We start from the raw sequence: 13,221 nt of genomic DNA, 5'->3' as shown, positions 1-13,221 counted from the left end.
CTGAAATAAAAACTTTAAACCTTGTGATAAAACATAAAAGTATTTCAGCCGTAATAACCTGTTATAGAAATCTTTGATAATTCCGCCTGGCAGACGTCCTCCAGTTTCTCTTTCAGTTCAGAGACAGATTTCCTCAGAGCCTCAAAAGAGACGAGTGGACTGACAGTGATGCTGGGAAAGTCTCCAGGTCCAGGAGGGGCACAGAGAGACTGACAGCTCTGCAAACAGACAGACACACAGACAGTCAGACAGACAGTAGGACAGACATACACACAGACAGAAGGACAAATAATAGTCTCAATACAGATTCTTGAGCAGATGTCAGTAACAGATCTTTGTAAATGAAAAACACTCCTCACCATGTATGTACAATGTACACAGTGCAGACTGTCAGAGAGCCAGTGATGTTACCTGAAGGAACTGGATGTGATCCTCTGTGTGTGAAAGCTGCTCCAGCTCAGCATCTCTCCTCCTCAGCTCAGCAATCTCCTGCTCCAGTCGCTCCAGGAGTCCTTCAGCCCTACTCACTTCAGCCTTCTCCTGATCTCTGATAAGATCTTTCACCTCAGAGCGCCTTCTCTCAATGGAGCGGATCAGGTCAGTAAAGATCCTCTCACTGTCCTCCACTGCTGCTTTTGCAGAGCGCTGTTAGGAGACAGAGAGAGAGGAGGGCTGTACATTTTAACTAGGCCTTTCACTCAGCTCTTACTGGGACCCCAGACAGCCTGTTCCCCACAGTGTGACTCAGTGGGATCAAGCCCCACAGGGCTGGAAAGTGGCCTAACACTGGGCTCCTCACTGGCTGACTGGAGGAGAGCCCTGACTGAGCCCTGAAATGGCTCTTCCAGCAACAAGATGTTGTCTTCTCCTCTGGTCAGTACCCACCTTAAGTGACTGCACAGCCTGTCGCAGATCCTGCAGCTCCTTCTCTCTCTCCTGGATTCTTTGCTGGAATTTACTCTGTGTCGCCCCCAGCTGCTTCTGTGGAAAAATTTGCTTTCCCCATTAAAACAATATTTATTGTATATTCACTGTATGATGACAACTCAATTTTATCTGTCATTGTAATATTTGGAATTATCTTAATTTTTATTTCCATCTTGTTCTTACTGTCCTGTTGTTGTTTTATTTTTTGTAAATTGCAGATTTGTTACATTATAGGTATTTAGCTGATGCTCTTATCCAGAGTGACTCGCAAAACTTTTACATTGCATCCATTTACATAGATGGATATATATACACACACACTATACACATGTTAATGTTGAGTATCTTGCTGAATGGTACAATGGCAGTGTCCTACCCTGGAATCGAAACTGTGGCCTTTAGGGTACAAGATCCCGTTCCTTTCGCATTATACTACTAATTACCACATACTACTTATATATTATATGTATATCTACATGGCTGTTATCACAAACTCCTCCAGAATGAGGTCATGAAAGATATCTTAGAAGACTAGTGTTCACTTTCACTCTAATTCTTACTCTACCTATTTTATCACTGTGGATCTGAAACCTGAGATCAAGTCTCTGTACAATTTTACTGAAACACACCTGTGGTAAACAAAAGCTTTGACAACCCATTCTCAGAGCAGCTATTAAAATAGTATGATATGTGATGAAGTGAAATGAGTCTTTATAATATTAAACATCTCAAAAAGGTTCAGTCCTTACCTGTTTCTCAGTCCTTTCTACTGCAGCTGAGACTGTATCATGGCCTTTGTGTTCATCCATCACACAAAGCAGACAGATGCACTGCTGATCAATACGACAGTAAACCTCCAGCAGTTTGTCATGATGAGAGCAGATCTTCTCCTGCAGGTTTCCAGTGGCTTTGACCAGTTTGTGCTTCTTTAACGCAGGAAATTCAAAGTGAGGCTGGAGATGAGTTTCACAGTAAGAGGCCAGACAAGCAAGACAGGAATTGACAGCTTTGCACTTTCTCCCAGTGCAAAAATCACACTCCACGTCTCCAGGTCCAGCGTAACAGTGAGCAGGAGGAGCAGCTTGGAGTCCTGTCTTCTTCAGTTTCTCCACCACTTCAGCCAGCATGGTGTTTTTTCTTAAAACAGGCCTTGGGGTGAAGGTCTCTCTGCACTGGGGACAGCTGTAGACACCAGTATGATCATCCTGATCCCAGCGACCCTTAATACAGCCCATACAGAAACTGTGTCCACAGGGAATAGTCACCGGATCCTTCAGTAGATCCAGACAGATCGCACAGCTGAACTGGTCCTGATCCAGTGAAACACTACCTTCAGCCATTTTTCTCCTCTCACTGACAGAGACAGAGTTAAGTTTTGTTTCTCTGAAACTGCGTGACAGAGAGAGTGGGAATGACTTCCTGGTTCAGCCCACAGCTGCGGGAGGTGTGGTGTTGGACTGAGGCCAGGCTGAGCAGAGCAGGCTGAGCAGAGAGTGTAGATTTACTCATAAAGATCACACACACAAACACACATATGACAGGGTGATGATTGTTTGTTTATTAACCTGCTTGGTGATGAATATCACTGAATGACTGTGCAGAAACAAAGAATACATGTACATATTTTTGAGCTATACAAAAATAGTTTGCTTAATTACATACTGATGAGTTTAGCCAGTTTCTAAAGGGAGTGGAGATTTACACTTAACCCCCACCATACACAAGAGCACTTACACAATCACTCTCATGCGCACACACACACACTCACACACCCACACACACACACACAAATACTCACGCACGCACACACACACACACATACTCACACACATAAATACTCACACCCACACACCCATACTCACACACACACACACCCACACACAAATACTCACATACAACCCACACACACACACACACTCTCTCTCACACACACACACACTCACACATGCACACACTCACACACACACACACACACTCACACACTCACACACTCACACCCACACACCCATACTCACACACACACACCCACACACAAATACTCACACACACTCACACACACAGTATTTCACAGATTTTGTTCACTCTGAGAAACTACTTTGAGAGCGTCTTTAAGAACGCACACAAAATCTTTTATTTTATATCAAAAACAGTGACTAAAGCTCCTGCCATCTATGCCCCAATAATGAACCTTCTTTCAAAGTAATTTCGATCTTTTCCTCTTGATCCAAAATCGAGGTGAACTGGGCCTGCTCAGCATTTTCATACATGCCACAGAGCATGATAGGATGTTAATTGCTTAATTGTATCATGTAGTAAGTCTGTATGTAAGCATCTGCATTCGTTATGTTTCTCATTTGTCACCCGTCTGTATGAACACATGAATCATAAGCGTAAATATAATTTTTATATCATGCTTCTTTTTTTGAGAGATTTCAGGGTGCGTGATGCATAGGGAATAGTTCAAATTGAAAGAAAGATCTATTAATCTTAACATTAAAAATGATATTTTGTGGGATAATTGGGAAATGTACACACTTCAAACCCCAGGAGACATAACATTGCTGGACAAACTGCGTGGTAGTTAAGTTGATTGTCATAAACTAAAATATCCTTTATCACACATTAAAACTGTCTGGGCGAATCAGAAACATACACTAAAACTGTATAATTTTTTTTTTTTTAACTAACAGTGAAATAGTTCTTTAAACCTCTAAGCCAGTGTGATGAAACATTCTTCCCTGAAGGTAATTAAAAAAACGAACTTTTTTGACATGTACTTCTCGTCATGAGCACAAGAGGTCGCTGTTGTCGCACATTATTGTCAGCAGCCCCAGTAATTCAGCAGGGAACAGTTTGTCAGTCTCCTTTACCTCATACAGAGAAATGCCATCACATCATCAGTTTCCCCGCAAGTTCCAGCTCCAGCGCTCCACAGTTCATTTTCCCATACAGGTTTATGTGATCAATGATTTAAAATGTGTGGAAAATTAGCATTTATGCTTAACATTTACATTTATAATCAACGTTGATATTTCTCATTTATATGTTTATATAATATATACTTTTTCAGTATTTCTTAAATGCATAACAATGCCAACAAAGCTGTCAAGCACTGTTAGCTGGAAAAAGCTTCAGAGCAGCAGTTTTACACAAATAACAGAGGCAGCATTTCAGACTGTTTCATTTCCCAACACTGCAGTGCTGTGGAGACACCTGGCCAGGATTCCCTCTTTCATCATTTCTCTCACCTGGACCAGCACCTGAGTTTCTGCTGATCACTGTGAATTCATGAGATTAACACTGTGACCAAGAAAGAAAAACAAAGTTTCATCTTTCAAAAGAAATTTATTCTGTTTTCTGTATATTTCATTTATTTGAATGAGTAAGTACCTTTAAAAAACTCCCCCAAAACTATAATTCTATTATACCACCTCAAATTTAATACACTTTAAAAATAAGAAGTATTTTAAAACTTGTTTATAAATTCGATCAGTTTAAAAATCTCTTATGTAGCAAAATAATCAGTGTTAAATCAAACTAGAGTCTATTTTTGTTTAATTAATTTAAGACTAATATTTAATTAAATCATCTGCATGTTTTTCCTCCCACTTTAATTACAGCTGGGCCCCGTTTCATGTATGTCACTTAAAAATACAGGATAATATGACGCTGTGTCAAATTATGTTGGGAATTTAACTCTGGCTAACTCTGTTTCATAAACGTGATTTAGGACTTGATTAGTCGAGCACTGAAGCGTCAAGCCTCTCGGATAACAGCACACACCCGCTCTGCTGTAAAGGAGAGATGAATTTCAAAAGCAGGATCACACTCCTCATATAGACACAAAGTGGGGTGAGGCTAACAGGAGCAGGATCACACTCCTCATATAGACACAAAGTGGGGTGAGGCTAAGCAGGAGCAGGATCACACTCCTCATATAGACACAAAGTGGGGTGAGGCTAAGCAGGAGCAGGATCACACTCCTCATATAGACACAAAGTGGGGTGAGGCTAACTGGAGCAGGACCACACTCCTCATATAGACACAAAGTGGGGTGAGGCTCACAGGAGCAGGGTCACACTCCTCATATAGACACAAAGTGGGGTGAGGCTAAGCAGGACCACACTCCTCATATAGACACAAAGTGGGGCGAGGCTAACAGGAGCAGGATCACACTCCTCATATAGACACAAAGTGGGGCGAGGCTAAGCAGGATCACACTCCTCATATAGACACAAAGTGGGGTGAGGCTAACAGGAGCAGGATCACACTCCTCATATAGACACAAAGTGGGGTGAGGCTAACAGGAGCAGGATCACACTCCTCATATAGACACAAAGTGGGGTGAGGCTAAGCAGGATCATGTAGCACATTGAACTTCACAAAAGCAATATTATTCAAACTCCCACAATGAAACCCCTGTAAATCAAACCCATGCTAGTGCCATCACTATGGCAACACCTTAATTATGGCATATTCTTCACCTTTAAAGAGCCAGAACTCATCATAATGAATTATGATTCATTATCAGTGGTACGAATAAGAGAAAATGTTAGATCGGCTAAACGTTGTAAAACTCTCAAGGCATGGACGACAAGAATATAGTTGCATAGCGTTTACTAAAGTTAACTTGCAAAACACAACAGACGGACTCACAACGCAGTAATCATTAGGGACATGCTTTCTTCCTGGACGGCGCCATCATAGTTAAAGTGCGCATGTTCCAGGCGCGTGCCTAATAGGCTCAAATGTGCAGGGAACGTGCACTGACAAACGTAACCCCAATACATCACACCCCTTCCCCCCACTTTAGTCCTGAAAGCGCCGAGGAAGAACTCGCTGGCGGGTTGGCCGTTGGGGTTGAGCAGGGAGAACTGGGAAATCAGCCACAGCTGGAGAACTGGGAGGCACCTGCGGCAGGGGCTGAGTCTTTTCTTGAGTAGCCTCAACCTGTGTGAGGTCTGACACTGGCAAGCTTGTGGGGTAGTATTCCAAGGGCCATTCCAGTACACCACTGGCAGAAACAGGTGCTGCATCAGGAGCTGGGGACATCCGTCCCCTGAGCTGGTCCACATGGCGTCTGTGCACTTGGCCATCTGCTGTTTGTACTCTGTACGACAGTGGTCCTGTAGCCTCCACGACTGCTCCCGGTACCCATTTTGGGCCTCCTCCATAGTGTCGCATATGTACAGCCTCTCTTTCCTTGAACTGCCGCAGCGTACCTTGACTTTTACTTGCGGCCTTTTCTTGTTTTTCTTGCATTTCCGCCCCAAAATCTGGGTGAAGGCGATCAAGGGCCGTGGTGAGGCGGCGACCCATCAACCTTTCAGCTGGGCTCTTTCCAGTGGCTGAGTGTGGTGTTGTGTGTTGGGCCAGGAGAAATCGAGCCAGCCGTGTCTGCCAATCTCCCTTCAGGATTCTTCCTAGTGCCTCCTTCATTGTTTGCACCATACGTTCCGCTTGCCCATTGGATGACGGGTGGTAGGGCGCCACCGTTACATGCCTGATGCCGTTTCTTTCCATGAATCCTTTGAATTCCGCCGAGGTAAAAGCTGTGCCGTTGTCCGACACAATTACATCAGGCAAACCGTGGGTTGCCAGCAGCTGGCGCAGTGTGGTGATCACTGCAGCGGATGACATGGAATTCATCAACGCCACCTCCAACCACTTTGAATGTGAGTCCACCACAATAAGGAAGACCTTCCCTGGAATGGGCCAGCGAAGTCGACATGAAGTCGGGACCACTTCCTTGAGCTCCACTCCCAGGGATGCACAGGTGCTCTCGGAGGGTTATGTCGTGACATCTGGCATATAGAACATCTCTTCACCACCTCCTCCACCTGAGCATCTATGCCCGGCCACCACACGTAGCTGCGCGCAAGACCTTTCATGCGCACAATGCCGGGATGTGCGTCATGGAGTAGTGCCAGCACCTCCTCCCTTGCCAGTACTGGAACCACCACCCGATTGCCCCAGAGCACACAGTTCTTGTGAGCAGACATTTCATGGCGGCGCGAGAAAAAAGGACTGAAACGCTTGTCACTGTTTCCATCTGGCCAGCCCTGCAAGATCCATCTCAACACACGGGAGAGGACAGGGTCTTTCACCGTGAGGGCTGCTATCTTCTCAGCATGCACCGGAGCGTCTGGAACGGCCTCTAGCAGTAAGACCTCAAGCGGCTGTGGAATTTCCGTAGTGGCCGAAGGCAACGGCAAGCGGCTGAGGGCGTCTGCATTGGCCACCTGCCTGCCAGGCCGGTAACACAGCTCATACTGGTAGGCGCCCAGAATCAGACTCCACCGCAGCATGCGAGGGGAGAGGACCTGGGGCATCGGCTTGGAGTGATGCAGCAATCCGAGCAAGGGCTTATGATCTGTGTGGACCACAAATGGCCGGCCAGACAAGTATTGGTGGAATTTTTTGACAGCAAAGACGACAGCTAGTGCCTCCTTGTCGATTTGGGCATAATTTCGTTCTGTCGAGGTCAGGGTGCGTGAGGCGAAACATACAGGTGCTTCCCGGCCATCTGGCTCAACATGACTCATCAGTGCCCCAAGCCCATAGGGCGAGGCATCGCACACCAGCACCAGTGGCTTCTTTTCATCATAATGTGCAAGGATGCCATCAGCCTGCAGCAGCAGCTTAGCTTGCACATAGGCTGTTGTATGCTCTTCGGTCCATCTCCATGCTGCCGACTTGTCCAGTAAGCGGTGCAGCGGCTCAAGGACAGTGGCTTTATTGAGGAGGAAACAGTTGTAAAAATTCAGCAAACCCAGGAAGGCCTGGAGCTCGGTCTTGTTGCTTGGCGTGGGAGCGTTCCGAATAGCCGCCACCTTCTCACCCGTTGGACTTATTCCATCTTTTGTCACCCGAAATCCAAGGTATTCCACTTCAGGGACTGCAAAGCTGCATTTTTCTTTTTGGAGTCGCAACCCACTCTCGGCAAAACGGCGTAGCACCTCATCAAGGCGTGCATCATGCTCATCTTGTGTCCGGCCTGCAATGAGTGTGTCATCAAGGTAGGGCTTCACTCCTGGAATACCTGCTAGTAGCGTGTCCATAAATCGTTGAAAAATGGAAACAGCTGTACACACTCCAAACTGTAAGCGCAAGGCACGGAGCAGACCACGATGTGTGTTGATGGTCAGTAATTCCGCTGCGTCATTGTCCAACAGGAGCTGTTGGTACGCTTGTTTCAGATCCAGTTTCGTGAAAACCGTACCACCGGCTAGAGCTGTAAAGAGCTCACTCACAGTGGGTAGTGGGTAGACATCTGGCTTAACCGCTGTGTTGACGGTGCAACGATAGTCGCCACACAGCCTAAGGCTACCATCCTTTTTTGTGACTGGTACTATCGGAGTGGCCCACCTTGAGTGTTTCACTGGCATGAACACACCTTGCTCGACTAAGCGATCTAAAGCCTCGTCTACCTTTGACCGCAATGCAAAAGGCACCGGACGAGCTTTGAAAAACTTGGGTGCTGTGTTAGGATCCACTTCAATTGAGACAGGAGGACCCCGACAAGCCCCAAGCTCCTCAGCAAAAACTTCAGCATACTTTGCCAATATAGCCGCTGTGGACTGCTGGCGGACCTGGTACACACCTGTAACCTCTATGCCCAAGGCGCCAAACCAGTCACGTCCAAGCAAACTGGTCCGCGACCTTGAATCACCAGCAAGGGCAAGGTGCACTCCATCTTCTGGTATTTCACATCAACAAGCACCTTACCTAACACGCTGAGGGGTGCACTCGACCACTGTTTCAGAACACAGTCGTCGCTGATTAATTGAGGGGTTCCTTCAGGCCAGAGGAAATGAAATGTGTCTTCACTTATCAATGAACAAGCGGCTCCAGAGTCCACTTCCATTTTCAGTTTCCTACTGTTGATTGTGACGGTGGCATGGTATGGCACTTTCTTCTGAGGTACTTCATGCTCAGTCACACAGTTGATAAGATAATTACCCTCAGTTTCCACACCTGGATAATCAGTTTGCTGAGGTTGCACTTCAACTACATGTGTAGCCGCAGAGGGTGCATTTGCACGTGCCTTTGCCATGCAAACACGAGCAATGTGGCCTCTTTTTTTACAGAAATGGCATACTGCAGTGCTGAACCGGCAGCTTTGTGGCGCATGAGGTCCCCCACACCGAAAACATGGCTTGCGGCCTTCCGTTGCATCACCTGTAACACTCTGTCCTCTTCGGGGCTGAGTTTGATGAACATCAACTGCTGTGTCAGATACAGGTGCCTCCACTGGGCGGAGCATGCGTGCATTTGTAGAAGCAGCTTCAGCAGTCACAGCCTTCTCCTCGGCCATAGCAAATGTTAGGTTAGGCTCAGCTAAGAGACGGCGCTGCAGATTAATATCAAGGACACCACACACAATGCGGTCACGAAGCATATTTTCCAATTGGTCCCCAAATTCGCAATAAACTGAGAGTTTTCTCAACTCAGCAATGTAACTTGCGATGGGCTGGTCTGGTTTTTGTTTGCAGTGATGGAAGTTAAACCGCTGGACAATAGATGATGGAGCAGGGCTATAATGGCGACCAAGGCAAATTATGATATCCTCATAAGGAACTGCTGAGGGCAGCCGTGGTGTCAGGAGAGACCGCAAGGTGGAGTATGTAGCTGGGCCACACACACTTAAAAAAACTGCTCTTTTCTTTTCAGCTTCTACAATGCCATTAGCAACAAAAAAACATTCTAGTCTTTCTGCATACTCCTGCCAGGAGCTGCTTTTTCCTCTGTGAATTCTTCAATACGTCCAAATGTGGCCATGTTAGCAAAGTTTGTCTCACTTGATTAATTTCCTGTTGCGCGTTTTCTTTTCTTTTTAATGATAATCAGAATGCGACGTTACAGACGATAACGAAAGATGCAGTTAGCCAGCTCTTCATAAGCTTGTCATAGCGCTTTCCCGCAAGGGCAAAAAAACAACTAATAAAACTCCCGTTCAGATGAATTCAGTCCCTCTCAAGTCCGTGTCCACACATGCCATTATGGCGTTCACAGATCAAACAGAAAAGCTAGCGAACATCACCGTGTTATCGCGGCCAATTCCAGTCCATGGGTTCTAGCAGCCGTAGCGCTCAGTGTGATCCGCCTCGTCGCCAGTGTTAGATCGGCTAAACGTTGTAAAACTCTCAAGGCATGGACGACAAGAATATAGTTGCATAGCGTTTACTAAAGTTAACTTGCAAAACACAACAGACGGACTCACAACGCAGTAATCATTAGGGACATGCTTTCTTCCTGGACGGCGCCATCATAGTTAAAGTGCGCATGTTCCAGGCGCGTGCCTAATAGGCTCAAATGTGCAGGAACGTGCACTGACAAATGTAACCCCAATACATCACAGAAAACAATATTTGTTTTGTTCTTATTCCTGTCCTCAAATGTGAAGCACTTTGTGTTGCATGTGATGTGGGAAAGATGTTATAGAAATGAAGCTTAGGGGTCCAAGCATGAAGTGCTAGAACACTCTATTGTGTTTGTTCTGATTGTTACTATTATTTTTTACTGCTCTCAAAGTATCTGGATCTCAAAAACAGAAAGGCTCAGAGGTACCAAATTTGGTCAATAGTTTGGCAATAAAACGTATTTCAATTGGCCCGATGGTGGCACTATAACAGCTAGTTTTAATTGTTTAAAACAGCTTGATTAAGAGGAGCTAAGTTATCATGATTGGCAGGTGAACTCAAAGGCAGGCAGCCAATAGCAAAGGAGCAGGGTTCTGCTGAGTGTGGCTGCAGACGCGAGGAGCAGAGAAGCAGAGACAGGCGAGCAAACGAGCGCTCTGTACGGCCGCAATGCTAACTGAGCTAGCCTAGCCTCAGAACCAGGGCCCAGGTCTCCCCATCGCTCGCTGCCTCATCCCAGATCACACAGTTTCACAGAAGTTCTAGCACCATAAACAAAAAACCCTGGATAGAGGGGCTGAGTGAATGTGGTCTGGACTCTGTGCAGGAGGATCATTGTGTCAGAGACGCTGTAGAAGGACAGAGTTCCTGCCCTGTGATCCAGGTACACTCCTATTCTGGAGGAGGGGGGACCAGGGATTTCAGTGCTCTCAGCATTGTGCCAGAAAGAATAACAGCTGGAAGAGCGGCACAAACTCCAGGACTGGTTATTACCTCCCAGAGCACAGTCTTTACTGACTCCTTTCCTGCTGATCTCTTTATATGACATTGCTATATAAACCTCAACCCCACTCCACTCAGCCTCCCAGTAACAGCATCCAGACAGACCCTCTCTGCACAGCACTTGGGCCAAGTACACAAATCTCTCTGGATGATCAGGATATGGCAGAATCTCAACCACACGGGTCACCTGTCTGTTCCCCTCAGACAGACGGAGGCATTGATGCGCTGTGTTGGGGTCCAGAGTGAGCTGACAGGAATCTGATGGGGGAGAAGAGAGCTCCTCTTACATATTTTACACATTTCACATATTTTACATGTTTTAATGTCTTCTCGATCCATGTCTTTTTGTGCACACTTACCTTTTTATCCTTGATCGTATCTTTTCAGTTACTTTTCACTTAATTTTTTAGATTCTTCAATTCTTCTTGTACTGAATTTTTTATTGCTATGATCTAAATCATTTTTATAATTATCCATATTGTTCTTGTAACTTTCTTCACACAGCCCTACTGTAGGACATATATTATTATATATGTTTAATACCAGGATGACTATAGCTTAATTTTCAGGGATCTGACTGTGAAGAGTAGGTATGAGATCTCTAAAGCAAGTCCGTTATGAATATAGAACATTATATAAATCATCTTTTTCTTCATATTACCTCAAAATCTCCTCTTGCTTCATTGTTTTAATTAAGGTTTAATTCCAGACTCACATTTTAAGAAGTCCTCTCTGGTCCAGGGCTCATTATGGACTTTTTCCACTATAAAGAGAGAGATCAGAAGAAAGCTTAATTTCCAAAAGCTTAATTTATGAATGCCCCTCGCTAACACTAACCCACACTAACCAGGGTTTACCCCAGGAAACCAGCGGAGGGGGAAGTGCCTCAGAGGGGAAGCAGTGGCGGTGTGAAGCGGTGGGCCGTGGTGTTTACACGGTATCACCTACACCTGACCTGCTGAAAACATGACTACACCATATAAGTTTAGCTAAAAATGTGAACATAATGGCTCAAGATTAGATGATGGATATCTGATCAGGGCTATAAATGAACTGGTGCTAGTAAGGTAAAAACCTGGAGCACTGAGAATTAGATAGTGGTGCAAACCTTAAGCGTAGCTTCTATAACAAAAAAAATAAAATAAAATTTAAACCTTGTGATGAAACATAAAAGTATTTCAGCCGTAATAACCTGTTATAGAAATCTTTGATAATTCCGCCTGGAAGACGTCCTCCAGTCGCTCTTTCAGTTCAGAGACAGATTTCCTCAGAGCCTCAAAAGAGACGAGTGGACTGACAGTAATGCTGGGAAAGTCTCCAGGTCCAGGAGGGACACAGAGAGACTGACAGCTCTGCAAACAGACAGACAGACAGACACACAGACAGTCAGACAGACAGTAGGACAGACACACACAGACAGAAGGACAAATAATAGTCTCAATACAGATTCTTGAGCAGATGTCAGTAACAGATCTTTGTAAATGAGGAACACTCCTCACCTTGTATGTACAATGTACACAGTGCAGACTGTCAGAGAGCCAGTGATGTTACCTGGAGGAACTGGATGTGATCCTCTGTGTGTGAAAGCTGCTCCAGCTCAGCATCTCTCCTCCTCAGCTCAGCAATCTCCTGCTCCAGTTGCTCCAGGAGTCCTTCAGCCCGACTTACTTCAGCCTTCTCCTGATCTCTGATCAGCTCTTTCACCTCAGAGCGCCTTCTCTCAATGGAACGGATCAGCTCAGTAAAGATTCTCTCGCTGTCCTCCACTGCTGCCTGTGCAGAGCGCTGTTAGGAGACACAGAGAGAGGAGGGCTGTACATTTTAACTAGGCCTTTCACTCAGCTCTCACTGGGACCCCAGACAGCCTGTTCCCCACAGTGTGGCTCACTGGGATCAAGCTCCACAGGGCTGGAAAGTGGCCCAACACTGGGCTCCTCACTGGCTGACTGGAGGAGAGCCCTGACTGAGCCCTGAAATGGCTCTTCCAGCAACCAGATGTTGTCTTCTCCTCTGGTCAGTACCCACCTTGAGTGACTGCACAGCCTGTCTCAGATCCTGCAGCTCCTTCTCTCTCTCCTGGATTCTTTGCTGGAATTTACTCTGTGTCGCCCCCAGCTGCTTCTGTGGAAAAATTTGCTTTCCCCATTAA

At 45.8% G+C, this 13,221-nt stretch overlaps 1 protein-coding gene across 17 annotated transcripts in view; it reads right to left on the bottom strand.

The window, feature by feature from the left end:
* The window catches only part of LOC135254211 (tripartite motif-containing protein 16-like), a 95,227-nt gene that overhangs the window by 61,920 nt on the left and 20,086 nt on the right, over positions 1–13,221 (bottom strand). The window contains exons 2-6 of one of the 17 annotated variants that reach the window (XM_064334303.1): positions 13,098–13,193; positions 12,624–12,857; positions 12,265–12,424; positions 11,788–11,835; positions 10,288–11,330 (exon numbers count right to left, since the gene is read on the bottom strand). The exons of 5 other annotated variants lie outside the window; for them this stretch is intronic. In XM_064334303.1, coding sequence (XP_064190373.1) covers positions 10,801–11,330; positions 11,788–11,835; positions 12,265–12,424; positions 12,624–12,857; positions 13,098–13,193 — 1,068 coding nt within the window. In that variant the 3' untranslated portion in view covers positions 10,288–10,800. Of the gene's footprint in view, positions 1–58; positions 219–411; positions 646–885; positions 982–1,676; positions 3,750–10,287; positions 11,331–11,787; positions 11,836–12,264; positions 12,425–12,623; positions 12,858–13,097; positions 13,194–13,221 lie in introns of those variants that run through there. 11 more of the 17 variants (XM_064334305.1, XM_064334300.1, XM_064334313.1 and 8 more) reach the window with 11 other exon arrangements.

This window comes from Anguilla rostrata, chromosome 4 (genome assembly GCF_018555375.3).
Source record: "Anguilla rostrata isolate EN2019 chromosome 4, ASM1855537v3, whole genome shotgun sequence".
NCBI lineage: Eukaryota > Metazoa > Chordata > Actinopteri > Anguilliformes > Anguillidae > Anguilla > Anguilla rostrata.
The sequence above is the reverse complement of the archived record's forward strand: the minus strand, read 5'-3'. Positions and strand labels throughout refer to the sequence as shown.